Below are 22006 nucleotides of genomic sequence, written 5' to 3'. Positions count from 1 at the left end.
GAAGAAGAAGAGGAAGAAGAAGCAGAGGAAGAAGAAGAAGAAGCAGAAGAAGAAGAAGAGGAAGAAGAAGCAGAAGAGGAAGAAGAAGAGGAGGAAGAAGTAGAAGAAGAGGAGGAAGAAGTAGAAGAAGAAGCAGAAGAAGAAGAAGAAGAGGAAGAAGAAGCAGAAGAGGAAGAAGAAGAGGAGGAAGAAGTAGAAGAAGAGGAAGAAGAAGCAGAAGAGGAAGAAGAAGAGGAGGAAGAAGTAGAAGAAGAGGAAGAAGAAGAAGAAGAACCTTGTTTGTTGTTGTCAAACTTTATCGGTAACTTTTGAATCTGACGCCTCTAGAGGAGGTTTTCTCTCGACGTCCATTCCAGCGTAAAGGACGCGTGAAAGTATGAGAACGAACGTTTCTGTTCACGAACAACTGGAGCAGAAATGAGCCTTAACAGGGTGCCGTGCATGTTCCCGTGTGATCCGTGTGTTTGATTCCTCAGGGCATCGTCATCGGGACCGGAGAGAGCTCAGAGTTTGGGGAAGTGTTCAAGATGATGCAGGCGGAAGAGGTGCGTTATCCTGAATATGAGTCTTAAATCTTTGATGTTGTGGTCCACAGAACGTGGCGTCACCTGCACAGTTAACACAGCGGGTCACTCCTCAGCGCTCTGCACCTCCTTCCACCTGTGAAGGAAACTCTCTGGAGTCCTCAGTGTTTCTCAGTTCATGTCTTTACTGAGCTGCGTGCGTACAGGAGAGACTCAACCAGGTCTGAAATGATCTCCGGCTCTCTCGAAGTAGCTCCAGCACATAAACGGTTACATCACAGCACTTTACAAACACAAGAGCATCACACAACAAACACACTACCCAGTGTTTATGACCCCAGTGGATGGTATCAATGTTTTACCACCACCATATGTCACCATTTGCAAAAACCCCATGTGACTTCTCTCCGCAATCCCCCCAGCATTCATTCACTGTTGTGTTAATCAACACACAGAAACCAAGGATTTACATCAGAGACTAAGGGCGCAGTCCCACTGTGCCTCCGTACCGTGCCCCAGCATGTGTCACGGCTAAAGTCTGGTTCCTTTGACCAGTGTGAGTGCAACCGTACCACGTCTAGGAGCGGCACGCTTGCCGTCCACGGCCCGTTTGGGAGAGGTGGGCTTTAGTAAAGCACGTTTGCACGTGTACGAGCACGAGCGTGCGCACGTGTACGAGCACGAGGCCTACGGCGGTTCTGAGGTCATTTCCTGTGCGCCTGTTGGGACGTAGAAAAAAGAAGGAGGGACCATGCGCGGACATTTCAAACAATGGCGGTGAAAGGTTCACGTTGGTGTGATGCGGAGGTGGAGGACCCTAAAGCACGGGGCACGGGACGGACGCACAGTGGGAGGGCGCCCTGAGAAACACTTACATAGAAAGAAGGAGAACCCTGGTGATTTCCCCCACACCTCATTTAAACCCAAATAACGTTTCCTGCAGTCAGAGGAGAGGACGAGAGGGACGGCACAGGTTTCTCGTCCGTGTTCACCAGGTTTTATAATCCGCTTTTTACAAAAGGTGCATGTGCAGAACAAAGAGCAGAGATAATCATCTCCTCGTGTTCAGAATGATTGAATTCAGAGTCCGACCTCGGCTGAGACAGAGGAGCTTCTGTCCCTGAACGGCATGTTTCCCTCAGAGACACACACACACACACACACACACACACACACACGCACACGCACACGCACGCACACACACACGCACACACACTCAAAAGTCAGGACGCAGAGTATCGTATCAGTGTTTCACCACAAACAAGCGACCCGTTGTTCCAGAACAGGGCCGTGACGGGAGGCAGACCTCTGCTGCTGCTGCTGCTGCTGCTGATGTGGAGGCACAGGCAGCAGCAGCAGCAGCAGTAACAGCAGTAACAGTAACAGTAACAGCAGCTACAAACCTCCTGCTTCATCAGGAACCACTTTCTTTTCTCTCGTCTGCTCGTGTCACGCTTCAGATCCGCTCTCACTCTCATCTCTGCTGCATCTGACAGCGCGAACGACAAAAAAAGCGTTTATTCACACACGTTTATCCGACAATACACACAATACACACACAATACACACACAATACACCAGGTTTACTCCAGCCTTAAGAGTACTTCTACTACGGCCTTAAGGGCGCACTCACACTGTGCGTGCGTCCCGTGTCCCGTGCTTTAGGGTCCTTGTCCCCCCCTCCAGGCCCATTTGTACTCACACTACCTGGGCCTCGGAGAATGCTTCTTGCTGCCTATACGTCATCACGCCGTAACACGTCACACGCATTGATGACGTCATCGCGATGCGTGGCTTTGTTTCCAGATCTTTCCAAAAATGTCCGCGCATGGTCCCTCCTTCTTCTTTCTACGTCCCAACAGGCGCACAGGAAATGACCTCAGAACCGCCGTAGGCCTCGTGCTCGTACACGTGCGCACGCTCGTGCTCGTACACGTGCAAATGTGCTTTACTAAAGCCCACCTCTCCCAAATGGGCCGTGGACGGCCAGCGTGCCGCAGTTATGCGCGGAGCGGTTGCACTCACACTGGTCAAACGCACTAGGCTCTACCTGAAAAACCTTTTTTGGGCGCGGTGCGGAAGGACAGTGAGTGCGCCCTTAGAGTACTTCTACTACAGCCTTTAGAGTACTTCTACTACAGCCTTTAGAGTACTTCTACTACAGCCTTAGAGTACTTCTACTACAGCCTTTAGAGTACTTCTACTACAGCCTTAGAGTACTTCAACTACAGCCTTTAGAGTACTTCTACTACAGCCTTTAGAGTACTTCTACTACAGCCTTTAGAGTACTTCTACTACAGCCTTAGAGTACTTCTACTACAGCCTTTAGAGTACTTCTACTACAGCCTTTAGAGTACTTCTACTACAGCCTTAGAGTACTTCAACTACAGCCTTTAGAGTACTTCTACTACAGCCTTTAGAGTACTTCTACTACAGCCTTAGAGTACTTCTACTACAGCCTTTAGAGTACTTCTACTACAGCCTTAGAGTACTTCAACTACAGCCTTTAGAGTACTTCTACTACAGCCTTTAGAGTACTTCTACTACAGCCTTTAGAGTACTTCAACTACAGCCTTTAGAGTACTTCTACTACAGCCTTAGAGTACTTCTACTACAGCCTTTAGAGTATTTCTACTACAGCCTTAGAGTACTTCTACTACAGCCTTTAGAGTACTTCTACTACAGCCTTAGAGTACTTCTACTACAGCCTTTAGAGTACTTCTACTACAGCCTTAGAGTACTTCTACTCCAGCCTTTAGAGTACTTCCACTACAGCCTTTTGAGTACTTCTACTACAGCCTTAGAGTACTTCTACTCCAGCCTTTAGAGTACTTCTACTACAGCCTTTAGAGTACTTCTACTACAGCCTTTAGAGTACTTCTACTACGGCCTTTCGAGTACTTCTACTACAGCCTTTAGAGTACTTCTACTACGGCCTTTAGAGTACTTCTACTACAGCCTTGGACTATTTCTACTACGGCCTTTAGAGTACTTCTACTACAGCCTTTAGAGTACTTCTACTACGGCCTTTAGAGTACTTCTACTACAGCCTTTAGAGTTCTTCTACTACAGCCTTTAGAGTACTTCTACTACAGCCTTTAGAGTACTTCTACTACAGCCTTAGAGTACTTCTACTACAGCCTTTAGAGTACTTCTACTACAGCCTTAGAGTACTTCAACTACAGCCTTTAGAGTACTTCTACTACAGCCTTTAGAGTACTTCTACTACAGCCTTAGAGTACTTCTACTACAGCCTTTAGAGTACTTCTACTACAGCCTTAGAGTACTTCAACTACAGCCTTTAGAGTACTTCTACTACAGCCTTTAGAGTACTTCTACTACAGCCTTTAGAGTACTTCAACTACAGCCTTTAGAGTACTTCTACTACAGCCTTTAGAGTAATTCTACTACAGCCTTAGAGTACTTCTACTACAGCCTTTAGAGTATTTCTACTACAGCCTTAGAGTACTTCTACTACAGCCTTGAGAGTACTTCTACCACAGCCTTTAGAGTACTTCTACTACAGCCTTTAGAGTACTTCTACTACAGCCTTTAGAGTACTTCTACTACAGCCTTAGAGTACTTCTACTACAGCCTTTAGAGTACTTCTACTACAGCCTTTAGAGTACTTTTGCTTTGACGTTATTCCTGCAGGAAACTGTCGTTGATGCTGTGATGCGTTTTAAACGACTGTGTTTGTTGTGGTGTTTTTCTTCAGGCTCCTAAAACGCCGTTACAGAAGAGCATGGACCTGCTGGGGAAGCAGCTCTCGCTCTACTCCTTCGGCATCATCGGTGAGTTTCTCCTCGACGCTCAGTGGCGTGGAAAGGCTCATTTCTGCTCCGTGTGTGAACACAGACGTGTGTTCTCCTGGTTCCTGCTCCGTGTGTGAACACAGACGTGTGTTCTCCTGGTTCCTGCTCCGTGTGTGAACACAGACGTGTGTTCTCCTGGTTCCTGCTCCGTGTGTGAACACAGACGTGTGTTCTCCTGGTTCCTGCTCCGTGTGTGAACACAGACGTGTGTTCTCCTGGTTCCTGCTCCGTGTGTGAACACAGACGTGTGTTCTCCTGGTTCCTGCTCCGTGTGTGAACACAGACGTGTGTTCTCCTGGTTCCTGCTCCGTGTGTGAACACAGACGTGCGTTCTCCTGGTTCCTGCTCCGTGTGTGAACACAGACGTGTGTTCTCCTGGTTCCTGCTCCGTGTGTGAACACAGACGTTCGTTCTCCTGGTTCCTGCTCCGTGTGTGAACACAGACGTGTGTTCTCCTGGTTCCTGCTCCGTGTGTGAACACAGACGTGTGTTCTCCTGGTTCCTGCTCCGTGTGTGAACACAGACGTGTGTTCTCCTGGTTCCTGCTCCGTGTGTGAACACAGACGTTCGTTCTCCTGGTTCCTGCTCCGTGTGTGAACACAGACGTGTGTTCTCCTGGTTCCTGCTCCGTGTGTGAACACAGACGTGTGTTCTCCTGGTTCCTGCTCCGTGTGTGAACACAGACGTGTGTTCTCCTGGTTCCTGCTCCGTGTGTGAACACAGACGTGTGTTCTCCTGGTTCCTGCTCCGTGTGTGAACACAGACGTGTGTTCTCCTGGTTCCTGCTCCGTGTGTGAACACAGACGTCTGCGTCCGTGTGCGTCTCTAACGTAGAGCAGAAATGAGCCTTTAGCCGTGGTTATCGTGTCCGCTCTCTCCTGCTTCATGTTCCCTGTCTCTGTGTCTCAGGGGTCATCATGCTGGTGGGCTGGCTGCAGGGGAAGAGGATCCTGGACATGTTCACCATCGGCGTCAGGTACCTCAGTCTCTGTCCCGCTGTGAATGATTAAACCAGCGTTTCTGCAGCTCACTTCTGTTATCAGGTTATAACCAGCTGACCTTTGTCACGGCCGACGTCCTCGCTGCTCAGGTGCAGGTGTTGTAATAACGGCTGCACGTCCGTTTAGGCGTGGCGTGTTTTCTCTCACCTCCTCCACCTGACGACAGCAGGTCGACAGCAGGTCGACAGCAGGTCGACAGCAGGACGACAGCAGGTGTCACAGAAGTGGAAACACCATCAGGAGATGCAGCTCTGCACTGCGTATCAACTTCTTTTAGTGGAAAATCTGTTTTAAACGTTGTGTTTTGGTTCAAATGTATAAAGTTAAGAGAGTATAAGGGTGTAGAACGTTATCATTTAAATATATGAACGAGGTTCTCGTCCTTTATTACGTCTCAGAAGTCGTTTCATATCAAACTGACGTCACAACACAAGTAAGAAAACACGCAAAACAAGGCAGAAACCTACAACTCTTCAACGTGTTTGACCCCAAATAGACACAGCGTTTTTTCCTCTGGTGTTCCTGAACGTCTCGGCGTCTAAATCAAAGATTTTGGACGATTTTCCACCATTTTGATCGATTCTGCAGCGAAGAAAATGTGTTTAACAAACGGGATCAACTTAGAAACTGCTGCAACAGCTTCTGAGACACAACAGAGCTGAGAGCGACCTTCACTTCACTGACTGTGACAACGTCCTGAGCTCTTACACACGTGTTACGGATCTATGACGCAGATGCTGCGTTCAGAGGACGTTCCCACTTCTGTACCTGCTGTCGACCTGCTCTCTCCCCCTCACCCTTAAAGAAATAACACAGACGAGAGGATGTTAAAGTCAAGAAAGTCACGTTGTTGATGTTTTTTTACACTCTGCACCTCTTTGGGCTCCTTTTGTCGTTAGCTTTTAGCTATTTTGTGTTTCTTTGTGTTTGTTTGTGGTTGTTTGTTGTCGTTACGTGTGTGAATTTGGTCATTTTGTGTCAGTTTTCAGTCATTTAATCCCCGTCTTTGTTGTTCTTACCTGTTGTTTTTCTGTTTTTCTACACATGACGTTTATTGTGGTTGTTTATCACCACTGTATTAATAATGTGTGTCTTTTTCTAATCATCTTTTGTGTATTTTTAGTTGTTTTGCATCTCTTCGTGCTCCTTTTGTGGTTTGCATGTAGCTTTCTTGTGTTTCTTTGTGGTGATGTTGGGTTGTTTGTTGTCGTTACGTGTGAGTAATTTAATAAATTTATATTAATAATTAATTTATTATTATTTTTTAGTCTTTTTTTGCTTCCCTGTGTTAAACGTGTGTCTTTTTATAACCATCTTATGTCTATTTTTAACTGTTTTGCATCTCTTTGTGCTCGTTTTGAGGAGAATTTTGACCGTTTGTATCAATCTCTGAGTCTTATTTCTGTATTTTAAGGGAAAAGAGTTTGATAACGTTGCCGTAAAGTACCTGATGTTAAACCGTACTGATTCTTCTCTTGCTTCAGTCTGGCGGTCGCTGCCATCCCGGAGGGTTTACCCATCGTGGTGACGGTGACGCTGGCGCTCGGAGTGATGCGCATGGTGAAGAAAAGAGCCATCATCAAGAAGCTTCCCATCGTAGAAACTCTGGGTTTGTTGCTTCCAACACATTCACGTGTGTGTGTGCGTGTGCGTGTGCGTGTGCGTGTGCGTGTGCGTGTGTGCGTGTGTGTGTGTGTGTGTGTGTGTGTGTGTGTGTGTGTGTGTGTGTGTGTGTGTGTGTGTGTGTGTGTGTGTGTGTGTGTGTGTGTGTGTGTGTGTGTGTGTGTGTGTGTGTGCGTGTGTGTGTCGAGCGTGCGTGTGTGTGTCGAGCGTGCGTGTGTGTTTCTAGCGTGCGTGTGTGTGTCGAGCGTGCGTGTGTGTTTCTAGCGTGTGTGTGTGTGACTACCGTGCGTGTGTGCCTAGCGTGTGTGTGTGTGTGTGTCTAGCGTGCGTGCGTGCCTAGCGTGCGTGCGTGTGCCTCTCGTCCGTTCCTTCCTGTTAACAGCTCCTCGTCTTCTCCGTCAGGCTGCTGTAACGTCATCTGTTCCGACAAGACGGGAACTTTGACCAAGAACGAGATGACCGTCACGCAGCTGTTCACGTCGGATGGACTCCACGCTGAGGTCTGACGCCCCTTCATCCTCTTCATCCTCTTCATCCTCTTCATCTTCGTCATGAGAAACATTTCACTATAGATCTGGACGTCAGCTCTGAGTTTAATAATAATCACAGAGGTTTTAGTTTTGAACTGCAGTTAATCGCAACAATCGTTCCAGATCTTTAACAATAAAGTAATTAAAGAGAGGTTCAGTTTGAATAATCAGCGTTTGGAAAAGAGCAAAACAAATGACGATGCTCTGGACGGAGTCATTGTTTAAGGATTTAGAAGATTAAGTTTTCCTGTAACCGCACAACTTTAGTCTGGATTTGGCTGAACGTCCACAGCAGCCGGCCTCAACCAGACTGAACCAGACTGAACCAGACTGAACCAGACTCAACCAGACTCAACCAGACTGAACCAGACTAAACCACACTAAACCAGACTGAACCAGACTGAACCAGGCTGAACCAGACTGAACCTAACTAAACCAGACTCAACCAGACTAAACCAGGCTAAACCAGGCTAAACCAGGCTAAACCAGACTAAACCAGACTCAACCAGACTAAACCAGGCTAAACCAGGCTAAACGGGACTGAACCAGACTGAACCAGACTGAACCAGACTAAACCAGACTAAACCAGACTCAACCAGACTCAACCAGGCTAAACCAGGCTAAACGGGACTGAACCAGACTCAACCAGACTCAACCAGACTGAACCAGACTGAACCAGACTAAACCAGACTGAACCAGACTAAACCAGACTAAACCAGACTGAACCAGACTGAACCAGACTAAACCAGACTCAACCAGACTCAACCAGACTCAACCAGACTGAACCAGACTAAACCAGACTGAACCAGGCTGAACCAGACTGAACCAGACTAATCCAGACTGAACCTAACTAAACCAGACTGAACCAGACTAAACCACACTGAACCAGACTGAACCAGACTGAACCAGACTGAACCAGACTTATCCAGACTGAACCAGACTCAACCAGACTAAACCAGACTGAACCAGACTAATCCAGACTGAACCAGACTGAACCAGACTCAACCAGACTGAACCAGACTCAACCAGACTCAACCAGACTCAACCAGACTCAACCAGACTAAACCAGACTGAAACAGACTCAACCAGACTCAACCAGACTGAACCAGACTAAACCAGACTGAACCAGACTCAACCAGACTGAACCAGACTAAACCAGACTGAACCCGACTAAAGATGTGCGGTTACAGGAAACGCGTCTCCGTGTGGACGGCCCTCAGACACTCAGACGTTGAGGCAGAGCAGAGAAAAGTGTGATGATGCTGTGGGATCATTTGTGCTTGGATGGAGGTTTTGTCACTTGTGGTGGTGTTGTTGTTGTTGTTGTTGTTGTTGTTGTTGTTGTCCTGGTGAAATCCATCCATCCTCTGATGCCCCAGGTTTCTAGTTTGTGGTTAAGTTTCATGAGGCTGCGTTCGTCCTAAACTCTCCTCGCTCTCGTGTTGCAGGTGACGGGCGTCGGCTACAACGGATCAGGAGAAGTTCTGCTGGACGGCGAGATCATCCACGGCTTCTCCTGCCCGTCCATCAGCAAGATCGTGGAGGTGAGTCAGCGCATCGGGGCGACCGCGGGCGCAGGAAACGATTACTGTTTTATTACGGCGTACAACTTAACCACAAAACGTACTTTATTTAGTGACTCATTTGTAATAAAGTGTGTGTGTGTGTGTGTGTGTGTGTGTGTGTGTGTGTGTGTGTGTGTGTGTGTGTGTGTGTGTGTGTGTGTGTGTGTGTGTGTGTGTGTGTGTGTGTGTGTGTGTGTGTGTGTGTGTGTGTGTGTGTGTGTGTGTGTGTGTGTGTGTGTGTGTGTGTGTGTGTGTGTGTGTGTGTGTGTGTGTGTGTGTGTGTGTGTGTGTGTGTGTGTGTGTGTGCGTGTGTGCGTGTGACGTCAGGTGGGCTGCGTGTGTAACGACTCCGTCATCAGGAATCACAATCTGCTGGGACGACCGACGGAGGGAGCGCTCATCGCCCTCGCCATGAAGGTGAAAACACACACACACACACACACACACCCTAAGGACCCTAAAGCACGGGGCACGGGGCACGGGACGGAGGCACAGTGGGAGGGCGCCCTGATATTATCAAGCACGGAGAAGTGTACAAATGAATTAAGCGAACACACATGTATCCTGTGTGATCAGCTGAGCTTGTGTCCTGCAGATGGGGCTGGAGAGTCTGCAGCAGGAGTACGTCCGTCTGGAGGAGCATCCCTTCACCTCGGAGCAGAAGTGGATGTCTGTTCGCTGCGTTCACCGGACCCTGCAGGTGCGTTCATGTATCAACACTTCTCCTTGTTTTGCGGTGAGCCTCAACACATACAGTATGTACACCGTACTGTCCTGAATATAAGACCACCTCCTTTTTTAAGAATCAATTTCGGAAAAAGACCAAATCTTGTTTCACAAAAAAACAAGTATTTTCTCTCGATCCAGCGATTTCAAACCCACCGTTCCAACGACCGAAACAAAGTCAGTTTTTCTTCTTAAACCACAAATCGTCGACTTCAGGAACCGTTAAACAAACAAAATGATCTGTTAGTTTCTAAACAACTGCTGGTGAACAAAAACCAAACCATGTGATCCCTCCTGCGTCGACCAGAGCAGCTCCCCCCCCCCCCCCCCCCCCCCCCCGTGTTTCTCTGCTGCTTCACAGCTGTTTGACTCTGCTGCGTTAATCACCGTTATATTACAATAGCATCAGAACTCCCCCTCACACTTTTCAGCCTCTGTTTTCGGGACATCACTGCGTCTCTCCATGTCTCAGGCCCCTGACTCTGTAAACTAAACTAAGCTAATCTCTGTAAACAGTGATTTACGTCGTGAAAGGAACTCGTTTAAGTCTGTTTAAGTTGCTGCGTTCTTATAGTGGTTCAACACGTCCTCGTTCTCTTCCCCTCTGCATTCGTCCTCGTTCTCTTCCCCTCAGCATTCGTCCTCGTTCACTTCCCCTCAGCATTCGTCCTCGTTCACTTCCCCTCAGCACTCGTCCTCGTTCTCTTCCCCTCAGCATTCGTCCTCTTTCTCTTCCCCTCATCATTCGTCCTCGTTCTCTTCCCCTCAGCATTCGTCCTCGTTCTCTCCCCCTCATCATTCGTCCTCGTTCTCTTCCCGTCAGCATTCGTCCTCGTCCTCGTCCCCTCAGCATTCGTCCTCGTTCTCTTCCCCTCATGATTCGTCCTCGTTCTCGTCCCCTCAGCACTCGTCCTCGTTCTCTTCCCCTCATCATTCGTCCTCGTTCTCTTCCCGTCAGCATTCGTCCTCGTTCTCGTCCCCTCAGCACTCGTCCTCGTTCTCTTCCCCTCATCATTCGTCCTCGTTCTCTTCCCGTCAGCATTCGTCCTCGTTCTCTTCCCCTCAGCATTCGTCCTCGTTCTCTTCCCCTCATCATTCGTCCTTGTCCTCGTCCCCTCAGCACTCGTCCTCGTTCTCTTCCCCTCAGCATTCGTCCTCGTTCTCTTCCCCTCAGCATTCGTCCTCGTTCTCTTCCCCTCATCATTCGTCCTTGTTCTCTTCCCCTCAGCATTCGTCCTCCTCCTCGTCCCCTCAGCATTCGTCCTCGTTCTCTTCCCCTCATCACTCGTCCTCGTTCTCATCCCCTCATCATTCATCCTCGTTCTCTTCCCCTCATCATTCGTCCTCCTCCTCGTCCCCTCAGCATTCGTCCTCGTTCTCTTCCCGTCAGCATTCGTCCTCGTCCTCTTCCCCTCAGCATTCGTCCTCGTTCACTTCCCCTCAGCATTCGTCCTCGTTCTCTTCCCCTCAGCACTCGTCCTCGTTCTCGTCCCCTCAGCATTCGTCCTCGTTCTCTTCCCCTCATCATTCGTCCTCGTTCTCTTCCCCTCATCATTCGTCCTCGTTCTCTTCCCCTCAGCACTCGTCCTCGTCCCCTCATCATTCGTCCTCGTTCTCTTCCCCTCAGCATTCGTCCTCGTTCTCTTCCCCTCATCATTCGTCCTCGTTCTCTTCCCCTCATCATTCGTCCTCGTTCTCTCCCCTCAGCATTCGTCCTCGTTCTCTTCCCCTCATCATTCGTCCTCGTTCTCGTCCCCTCAGCATTCGTCCTCGTTCTCTTCCCCTCATCATTCGTCCTCGTTCTCTTCCCCTCATCATTCGTCCTCGTTCTCGTCCCCTCAGCATTCGTCCTCGTTCTCTTCCCCTCATCATTCGTCCTCGTTCTCTTCCCCTCAGCACTCGTCCTCGTCCCCTCATCATTCGTCCTCGTTCTCGTCCCCTCAGCATTCGTCCTCGTTCTCGTCCCCTCAGCATTCGTCCTCGTTCTCTTCCCCTCATCATTCGTCCTCGTTCTCTTCCCCTCATCATTCGTCCTCGTTCTCTCCCCTCAGCACTCGTCCTTGTTCTCTTCCCCTCAGCACTCGTCCTCGTCCCCTCAGCATTCGTCCTCGTTCTCTTCCCCTCATCATTCGTCCTCGTTCTCGTCCCCTCATCATTCGTCCTCGTTCTCTCCCCTCAGCATTCGTCCTCGTTCTCTTCCCCTCAGCACTCGTCCTCGTTCTCTCCCCTCATCATTCGTCCTCGTTCTCTTCCCCTCAGCATTCGTCCTCGTTCTCTCCCCTCAGCACTCGTCCTCGTTCTCTTCCCCTCATCATTCGTCCTCGTTCTCTCCCCTCAGCACTCGTCCTCGTTCTCTTCCCCTCATCATTCGTCCTCGTTCTCTTCCCCTCATCATTCGTCCTCGTTCTCTTCCCCTCAGCATTCGTCCTCCTTCTCTTCCTCTCCTCCCCCCGCCTAGTTTCCCTCAGGTCTCTCAGTGGCCTCCCTCCGTGTGACGTGTGCTGTTTAACGCCGTGGGCTGAGGGGAAGTGAAGGACTGCGTGTTGAACGACCAATGAAATGCAGCGTGTGTCAATGGAAGCTCTTACTTGGCCTTTCAAATCTAGACCCCGACCATGTGACCACCCCTCTTTTTCAGGCGGTACCAGGAAAAAAAACACGTCTCATATTCGTGAGAACACGTTAAATAAGCCCATACGTGTCCTCTCCCTCCCTCCTCAGGACAAGCCTGGAGTTTACTTCATGAAGGGAGCTTATGAGCAGGTGATTCGTCTCTGCAGCTCCTACAACAGCAGAGGAAGCGCACTGTCACTGAACCACCAGCAGAGGGAGCTGTACCTGCAGCAGATCAGCTACATGGGTTCAGCCGGTCTCCGAGGTAAAAACCAGCCCACGCTGCAGCTCACTGCTCATCTCAGCGCATGATCTCACTGAGAGCACGTGTCTGTGCGTTTGTCCCTTCAGTCCTGGCGTTTGCGAGCGGCTCTGAGATGGGGAACCTGACCTTCCTGGGTCTGGTGGGCATCATCGACCCCCCCAGGTCAGGGGTCAAAGAAGCCGTGGGGATGCTCATCCACTCCGGAGTCGCCATCAAGATGATCACCGGAGACTCCCAGGAGACGGCCGTGTCCATCGGTGAGAGGCGGACGATGATGATTTTTGAGTTTTGCAGACAGATAAAGAGGAAAAAATCCAACAGTTGTATAATATTATATAATAACAACATCAGTGCATCTGCTTTAAGATGGAAAAAGATGAACAAACTCCCACTATCGCTCTCAACAACCCATGTCAGACGTAGTCACAGTAAACAACTAAGTAATAAGAATAGAATAGAACAGAATGATTTTAATGATCTCAGACTGGGACATTATTTAGTAACAGCAGCAGTGAGTCAGCAAATAAACACTTTGTACATAACATACATAGAATCAAATACATACATAGTGTATATACACAGTGCACAGTGTGCTATAAACAATAAACAATGCAAAATATACTATAACTATAATAACACATACAAAACAAAAAAAACAGTAGAGAGAGCAGAGTTCCCTGTCAGGCAGAGGTGAGAGAGTTATTATATATATATATATTATATATATTATTATTATTATAAACAGTGATGGAGAGATTTCCTGTATCTGTTGCTACGACAGTGCGAGGTGGAGAGGGTGGAGAGGGTGATCCATGATGGAGAACAGTGTTTTCAGCGTCCTCCTCTCCACCACAGCCTCCAGAGCGTCCTGTTTGCAGCCGATCACAGAGCCAATGAAACAAAATAGAGCAAAAACTGTAAATAATTATATAAGAGTTAAAGGTGGATTTGTTGAAATATTACCAAACTCCCCGCAGCCCGTAGTTTTCTTATACTTGGTCCTAATACGCCGTCGTAGAAGCATCTACGTTATAATTATCGCTCTTCAGGCAGCGCCATGGGAACGTTGGCGACTGTTAGCGGACGTTAGCTTAGAAATGTTAGGGCGCACTCCCACTGTGCCTCCGTCCCGTGCCCCAGCACGTGTCACGGCTAAAGTCTGGTTCCTTTGACCAGTGTGAGTGCAACCGTACCACGTCTAGGAGCGGCACGCTTGCCGCCCACGGCCCGTTTGGGAGAGGTGGGCTTTAGTAAAGCACGTTTGCACGTGTACGAGCACGAGCGTGCGCACGTGTACGAGCACGAGGCCTACGGCGGTTCTGAGGTCATTTCCTGTGCGCCTGTTGGGACGTAGAAAAAAGAAGGAGGGACCATGCGCGGACATTTCAAACAATGGCGGTGAAAGGTTCACGTTGGTGTGATGCGGAGGTGGAGTGTTTACTGCAGATTTGGTCGATGACAAGATTCAAAAACAGTCGACAAGACGCACAAAAACTCCGAGGTCTACGGAAAGATCTGGAAACAAAGCCACGCATCGCCATGACGTCATCGATGCGTGTGACGTGTTACGGCGTGATGACGTATAGGCAGCAAGAAGCATTCTCCGAGGCCCAGGTAGTGTGAGTACAAACGGGCCTGGAGGGGGGGACAAGGACCCTAAAGCACGGGGCACGGGACGGAGGCACAGTGGGAGGGCGCCCTGAATGGAGAAACAGGCTCAAACTTTTCTCCTGATCTGTCTGAAAAATACGATCACGCTTCCGTTTGTCTCCTAAAGAGTCACCGCGACCAAACACGCGTGACACAGAAGCAGGAAGTCACTGCGAACTACTTCCTGTTGAACCGTCTCCAGCTCTTCTAACCTTGAGTGTGTGTCTCTGTGCGTCTCTGCAGCGAGCCGCTTGGGTCTGTACTCCAAAGGCTGCCAGTGTTTGTCCGGAGACGAGGTGGATCAGCTGGACCTGCAGCAGCTCTCACACGTCGTCCCCAGAGTGAGAACTTCTGCTATATTGGTTTTATTTTAGTCTTAAAAATCCGTCAGAAAATAAAACTGTGAGCAAATAAATATGAAGCTAAATGAAGTGGATAGGGTCACATTTGTACAGAGGGCACAGTGGAGCTTCCACAGCTGATTAATGACACAGAGACTGTTTTGTTTGTTCGTAAATGTTGTGTTTAAATATGTAAATGAGTCATTATTATTATTATTATTATTATTACGTTAATTTCTGGTGAATTCAGGAGAAATCTTCAGACACAAACAGACAAAGTGAAGTCGAACAGACGCAGTAAACAAAGTAAACGTCACAGAACCTGATTATTATGATTATTATGATTATTATATTTGTTTCTGTGTTTAAATCCTCTGTGTCTCGACAGATCTCCGTGTTTTATCGAGCGAGTCCTCGACACAAGCTGAAGATCGTCAAGGTGAGCAGAACAAACTCAGCGCTTCGGCCTAAAGGAACGATTTTTGTGCTTTCAACAGAAAATCTGAATCAGAAAAACTGGATTTAGAAGAAGAAGAAGAATTACTTTATTTATCCTACACACACACACACACACACACACACACACACACACACACACACACACACACACACACACACACACACACACACACACACACACAGAGACAGACACACACACACACACACACACACACACACAGGACCTATAAACATGCAATTAAGGAGAGATGTCAGAGCGAGGGGGCTGCCAGCGCCCCGAGCAGTTGGGGGTTCGGTGCCTTGCTCAACAGCACCTCAGCAGTGCCCAGGAAATGAACTGACACCTCTCCAGCCACCAGTCCACGCTCCATACATGGTCCACACAGGGACTCGGTCCAGCGACCCTCCGGTTCCCAGCAAAGTCACCTATGGACTGAGCCCCATTTATTTATTATTGAGAGTTTCAGGAGCGTCATGAATCAGAGTCACTGCAACAAAGAGAGAAACTGCATCAGTAAAGAAAAACAAAGGCAACAATTTAATTAAATTATATAAAAATAATAGATGAGAAAAACTATTTTTTTTAAAATAAAGGCCTTTGAAGAAATAAATGAGCAAATGTGAAATTAAAGAAGTGCTTTAAAATTATTTTAATTAATTATTTTAGTTATTTCTATTATTTTATTTACACATGTATAAAACTTGTTTTCTATTAATTTCTCTATATATTTTTATATATTCCCATTTTTTTCTCTTTATATTCCTACATTTTTATATTTAAGTATATTTTTATTTTATTTATCTTTATAAATCTAAATGTTTTTATTTACAGAATTTATTTAAATTGATTTATCTTTGTATATGTGTATTTTTATATATATATAAGTTTTATTTTATTTCTTTTTTTGTCCATTTTTTATTTACACAGGTTTTATTTGTTTTCCTAATATTTTTATTTATATATTTTTATTTTATGTCTCTTTTTATGTCTCAATGTTTTTTATTAACATACTTGTGTTTTATTTCTCTTTATATTTATTTATTTATAAATGTTTTATTTATTTATTAATATTTATTTACATATTTTTTATTTTATTTTTTATTTTATTTCTAAATGTTTTATTTTATTTCTAGATGTTTTTATTTTAGTACTTTTGTTTTATTTCTCTTTATTTTTCTAAATGTTTTATTTTATTTCTCTTTATATTTATTTATTTATTTACATAAGTTTTATTTTATTTCCACGTTGTTTTTATCTCTGATTAAAACATTTCTTCTGACATTAAATTGAAATAAATGAACGTTTAGAAACACGGGTTAAAACCAAGCGTGCTCTTCTCCTCAGTCCCTCCAGAACATCGGCGCCGTGGTTGCCATGACGGGCGACGGGGTCAACGACGCCGTGGCCCTGAAGGCGGCTGACATCGGCGTGGCGATGGGTCAGACGGGCACCGACGTCTGCAAAGAAGCGGCCGACATGATCCTGGTGGACGACGACTTCCAGACCATCATGTGAGTAAAACGTCAACAACAACGACGACGACGACGTCACGGCTCCTTTGAGACGCAGAGATAAAGAGACGCGTCTGTTCTCTGCCTCCAGGTCGGCCATCGAGGAAGGAAAAGGAATCTACAACAACATTAAAAACTTTGTGCGCTTCCAGCTGAGCACGTGAGTGGAAATGTTCTCTGTCAAGGTGCACGTGTGACTCTGCTTCTTCCCTTTCTCTGTCATTTAATGACGCCGTCCGACCTCGGGTCCGTCACCGGGCCGCCGCTGCAGAGCATAGAACAGATGAACAGCATGTGTGCACTCTGCCGGGTCATTTGTTCACGTTAGCCGACTCTGTTAGCATCAGTGTTAGCATCAGTGTTGTCATCAGTGTTAGCATCAGTGTTAGCATCAGTGTTAGCATCAGTGTTGGCATCAGTGTTAGCATCAGCGTTGGCATCAGTGTTGTCATCAGTGTTAGCATCAGTGTTAGCATTAGTGTTGGCATCAGTGTTAGCATCAGCGTTGGCATCAGTGTTGTCATCAGTGTTAGCATCAGCGTTGGCATCAGTGTTGTCATCAGTGTCAGCATCAGTGTTGGCATCAGTGTTGGCATCAGTGTTAGCATCAGTGTTAGCATCAGTGTTGGCATCAGTGTTAGCATCAGTGTCGGCATCAGTGTTAGCATCAGTGTTAGCATCAGTGTTGGCATCAGCGCTGGCATCAGTGTTAGCATCAGTGTTAGCATCAGTGTTGACATCAGTGTTAGCATCAGTGTTAGCATCAGTGTTGACATCAGTGTTGGCATCAGTGTTAGCATCAGTGTTAGCATCAGTGTTGACATCAGTGTTAGCATCAGTGTTGACATCAGTGTTAGCATCAGCGTTAGCATCAGTGTCAGCATCAGTGTTAGCATCAGTGTTAGCATCAGTGTTGGCATCAATGTTAGCATCAGCGTTGGCTGTAGAGGAGAGGGACTCGTCCTGAGTCCTTTACAGAGACGTCCGTCGACAGGCTGTTATTAAAAACGTGTGTGAACTGCTGCCTTTAGTTTTGCATTAATTAAATTAAAGCTTCACACCCACTGACGCCCCCCCCCCCCCTCCCCCCGCTGGTCTGCAGGAGCATCGCAGCTCTGACGCTCATCTCCTTGGCGACGCTGATGAACTTCCCCAACCCTCTGAACGCCATGCAGATCCTGTGGATCAACATCATCATGGACGGACCTCCTGCTCAGAGGTACAGGGGCATCATGGGAACTGTAGTGTTACGACAGATTTCTCCGTATTTCTGACACTGTGTGTGTGTGTGCGTGCGTGTGTGCGTGTGTGCGTGTGTCTGTGTGTCTGTGTGTCTGTGTGTGTGTGTGTGTGTGTGTGTGTGTGTGTGTGTGTGTGTGTGTGTGTGTGTGTGTGTGTGTGTGTGTGTGTGTGTGTGTGTGTGTGTGTGTGTGTGTGTGTGTGTGTGTGTGTGTGTGTGGTCAGTTTGGGCGTGGAGCCGGTGGACAGGGACGTGATCAGACAGCCTCCGCGTAACGTGAGGGACAGCATCATCACTCGCAGTCTGCTGGTCAAGGTGCTGGTGTCGGCGTTCGTCATCGTCTGCGGGACGCTGTTCGTCTTCTGGAGAGAGGTGCGTCGCTCCTCTTCTGACTCGCTGACGCGTCGGTTTTTGTTTCTTATCGACTCAGCGATTCATAATAATCATCTGTGACTATTTTATTATTATTGTGTTATTGTTCTTCTCATTGTATTGTTATTAATAATATTATTATTTATTGTATTTTATTTTCAATTACTTAGTAGTATTATTGTATTATTAATAATATTTTGTATTATTATTATTCTATTTTTATATTATAATTATTATTATATTATTATTTATTATTTAATTGTATTTTTATTAATATCTGAATTATTATTGTATTATTGTTATTTATTATTATTTAATTGTATTCATATTATTTGGATCATTATTATTATTTTGTAGCATTCATTATTATTAATTATTTATTATTATTATTAATTATTTATTATTAATTATTTATTATTATTATTAATTATTATTATAATTATTAATATAATCGTCTCTGCAGACAGTTCGTTGATCGTTGGATGTCTTTGTGTTTCCAGTTGCAGGACAACGTGATCACTCCTCGAGACACAACCATGACCTTCACCTGCTTCGTCTTCTTCGACATGTTCAACGCTCTGAGCTCACGCTCACAGGTAACCACGCCCACAGGTGACCACGCCCACAGGTGACCACATAACCACGGTCACAGGTAACCACGCCCCCAGGTGACCACGTAACCACGGTCACAGGTAACCACGCCCACGTGTGACCACGTAACCACGCCCACAGGTGACCACGTAACCACGCCCCCAGGTGACCACGTAACCACGCCCACAGGTAACCACGTAACCACATTCACAGGTAACCACGCCCACAGGTGACCACGTAACCACGGTCACAGGTAATCACCCTCACGCTCGCCAGAGAGGGCGCCGCTGAGCCCACCTGAGAGGGCGCCGCTGAGCCCACCTGAGAGGGCGCCACTTCGCCCCATTTTTCATCAGGCCAATCAGATGCAAAAGATTTTATTTAAGCCCCTCTTGAAACAGAACGGCGCTGAAATGTTATATTTATAAACAGCTCTACGGTTTGTGAGCAAACAAGCGCGGAGGAACAGCGCGGTGGGTTATAGGACAGCGGTTACACGCAGCAGCACGGCTCCAACGAACACGACCGTAACCCCGGAGACCAGAGGTCACGTCCCGTGTGTGATCTGACGTGTGACTGTGTGTGTGTGTGTGTGTGCTTCCCCCTCAGACTCGTATGGTGCATGAGATGGGTCTGTGCAGTAACAGGACCTTCTGTTACGCCGTCCTGGCCTCCATCATGGGTCAGCTGCTCGTCATCTACTTCCCCCCTCTGCAGAGCATCTTCCAGACGGAGAGCCTCAGCATCTTCGGTACGTTTTCCATCAGCTGCTACACCCTGAAGTTAGCGTCGCCTTGAAGTTAGCGTCACCCTGAAGTTAGCGTCACCTTGAAGTTAGCGTCGCCCTGAAGTTACATCACCCTGAAGTTAGCGCCGCCCTGGAGTTAGCGCCGCCCTGGAGTTACATCACCCTGAAGTTAGCGCCGCCCTGAAGTTAGCGCCGCCCTTAAGTTAGCATCACTCTGAAGTTAGCGTCACCTGAAGTTAGCGTCGCCCTTAAGTTAGCATCACTCTGAAGTTAGCGTCACCTGAAGTTAGCGTCGCGCTGCAGTTAGCATCGCCCTGAAGTTAGCGTGACTCTGAAGTTAGCGTGACTCTGAAGTTAGCTTCGCCCTGAAGTTAGCGTCACTCAGAAGTTAGCATCACTCTGAAGTTAGCGTCGCCCTGAAGTTAGCTTCGCTTTGAAGTTAGTGTAGCTCTGAAGTTAGTGTAGCTCTGAAGTTAGTGTAGCTCTGAAGTTAGCGTCGCCCTGAAGTTAGTGTAGCTCTGAAGTTAGCGTCGCCCTGAAGTTAGTGTAGCTCTGAAGTTAGCGTCGCCCTGAAGTTAGTGTAGCTCTGAAGTTAGCGTCACCCTGAAGTTAGTGTAGCTCTGAAGTTAGCGTCGCCCTGAAGTTAGTGTAGCTCTGAAGTTAGCGTCACCCTGAAGTTAGCGTAGCTCTGAAGTTAGCGTAGCTTTGAAGTTAGCGTAGCTCTGAAGTTAGCGTAGCTCTGAAGTTAGCGTAGCTCTGAAGCAGTAAATCTCTTCACATCTCGAATCGTGGGAAAGAAAAACCTCGTCCCGGCGAGTGTGAGGGTGGAAGTCCCGTGTTGAGCGTTAACGGCGTGTAAACTCTGCCCCCCCCCAGACCTGCTGTTCCTGGTGACGCTCACCTCCTCCGTGTGCGTCGTGTCCGAGGCCATCAAGATGATGGAGAGGTGGCGGGCGGCCGAGAGGAAGAGCCCGCCCTCCGACTGCTTCCACGAGGTATGACCTCCCACCGCCCCCCCTCCGCTCTGTCCCGGCGGGGAACGGCGGACTCTGAGGTTTGGAGGACCACGAGGAGGATGACGTGTGATGTTTTGTTTTCACTGACTGATCGAGACTGAGACTCGTGGGACTTTGCTCCGCGGGAGAAACTCTGGTCTGGGACCGGAGGGAGCTCCCGGCCTCGGGGGGGGAAGGGGGGAGGAAAGGGAGGCGACTTAGACGGACTAAACTAGGAGGACAAGATGGCCGCCGTAGGATCCGCCCCTGCACCACAGCAGAGGGCTTTAACCCCGGTCCACAGCCGCCACCTGGCTCGGCCCCGTGTTCGAACCCCGGACCGTAGCTTTGGGGGAACGGGCCGGGCGCACCTTCCACTTTGCTCCTGGTTATTTAGGACGTAAACGAATCGAGGCTAGAGACGTGTGCAATTCTCTTCCAGTCTGCTCTTTTTTAACCGTATCGTGTAGAAGGTGTTGACCACTATTCGCTGTACGCTTTCCATGGTCCTTCGCAACTTCCTGTTCTGATTTGAGGGTTTATTATTAACGGAGGTGTAACGGCGCAGAAAACTGCAATGTTTCCATTTTTCTTTCTGCTGTAAAAAATTAAAGCACTGAAACATTTACATAGATTTCACTTATTTAAAGAAAACTTTTGACACTTTTGAAGCTTTAATCGTGTGTTTTTCTTCTAAAACAGAACAAAAGCATTTTATATAATCAGGACCCAAAGAACCAGGTCCAGGTCAGGACCCAAAGAACCAGGTCCAGGTCAGGACCCAAAGAACCAGGTCCAGGTCAGGACCCAAAGAACCAGGTCCAGGTCAGGACCCAAAGAACCAGGTCCAGGTCAGGACCCAAAGAACCAGGTCCAGGTCCAAGCGTGTGAAATGTGTTTCCTCAGGAGGGGGTCTGGAGTCTCCCTTAGAGAGAGGGGGAGAAGTTCAACATCCGTGAGGAACTCGGAGTAGAGCCGCTGCTCCTTTGTGTTGAAAGGAGCCAGTTGAGGTGGTTCAGGATCATCTGGTAAGGATGAACCCTGGGCGCCTCCCTAGGGAGGTGTTCCAGGCACGTCCAGCTGGGAGGAGGCCTCGGGGAAGACCCAGGACCAGGTGGAGAGATTAGATCTCCACACTGGCCTGGGAACGCCTCAGGATCCCCCAGTTAGAGCTGGTTAATGTGGCCCGGGAAAGGGAAGTTTGGGGTCCCCTGCTGGAGCTGCTGCCCCTGAGACCTGATCCAGGATCAGAGGCTGAAGATGACATGAGATGATCCTACGCTAAGCCCCTCCCTAGAACGGCCCCCGTCCAATCCTGCGTTAGCAACCGTAACTACACGGACGGATGTGTTTCCATGACGCCGCTCTCCGTAAAAGTGACCTTCCCAAAAACAACCAGACTGCGTTCTCAATGACCTCAGGCGCAAAATCATCCC

General features: G+C 47.9%; 1 protein-coding gene across 2 annotated transcripts in view; it reads left to right on the top strand.

Moving 5' to 3' along the window:
- atp2c1 (ATPase secretory pathway Ca2+ transporting 1) overlaps nucleotides 1-21181 on the top strand; it is a 43265-nt gene extending 22084 nt beyond the window's left edge. For both annotated transcript variants that reach the window (XM_083918954.1, XM_083918955.1), the window contains exons 9-27: nucleotides 477-545; nucleotides 4243-4318; nucleotides 5249-5315; nucleotides 6825-6949; nucleotides 7366-7463; nucleotides 8942-9037; nucleotides 9386-9475; nucleotides 9654-9758; nucleotides 12506-12662; nucleotides 12749-12919; nucleotides 14556-14653; nucleotides 15042-15092; nucleotides 16458-16624; nucleotides 16716-16784; nucleotides 17727-17843; nucleotides 18089-18236; nucleotides 18737-18832; nucleotides 19437-19578; nucleotides 20452-21181. In XM_083918954.1, coding sequence (XP_083775080.1) covers nucleotides 477-545; nucleotides 4243-4318; nucleotides 5249-5315; nucleotides 6825-6949; nucleotides 7366-7463; nucleotides 8942-9037; nucleotides 9386-9475; nucleotides 9654-9758; nucleotides 12506-12662; nucleotides 12749-12919; nucleotides 14556-14653; nucleotides 15042-15092; nucleotides 16458-16624; nucleotides 16716-16784; nucleotides 17727-17843; nucleotides 18089-18236; nucleotides 18737-18832; nucleotides 19437-19578; nucleotides 20452-20576 — 2067 coding nt within the window. In that variant the 3' untranslated portion in view covers nucleotides 20577-21181. The remainder of the gene's footprint in view (nucleotides 1-476; nucleotides 546-4242; nucleotides 4319-5248; nucleotides 5316-6824; nucleotides 6950-7365; nucleotides 7464-8941; nucleotides 9038-9385; nucleotides 9476-9653; nucleotides 9759-12505; nucleotides 12663-12748; nucleotides 12920-14555; nucleotides 14654-15041; nucleotides 15093-16457; nucleotides 16625-16715; nucleotides 16785-17726; nucleotides 17844-18088; nucleotides 18237-18736; nucleotides 18833-19436; nucleotides 19579-20451) is intronic.
- Nucleotides 21182-22006: the final 825 nt, after the last annotated feature.

Source organism: Echiichthys vipera (genome assembly GCF_963691815.1).
Source record: "Echiichthys vipera genome assembly, chromosome: 8".
In the NCBI taxonomy this organism is placed as follows: domain Eukaryota; kingdom Metazoa; phylum Chordata; class Actinopteri; order Perciformes; family Trachinidae; genus Echiichthys; species Echiichthys vipera.
This window is presented reverse-complemented; position numbering and strand designations above follow the sequence as displayed.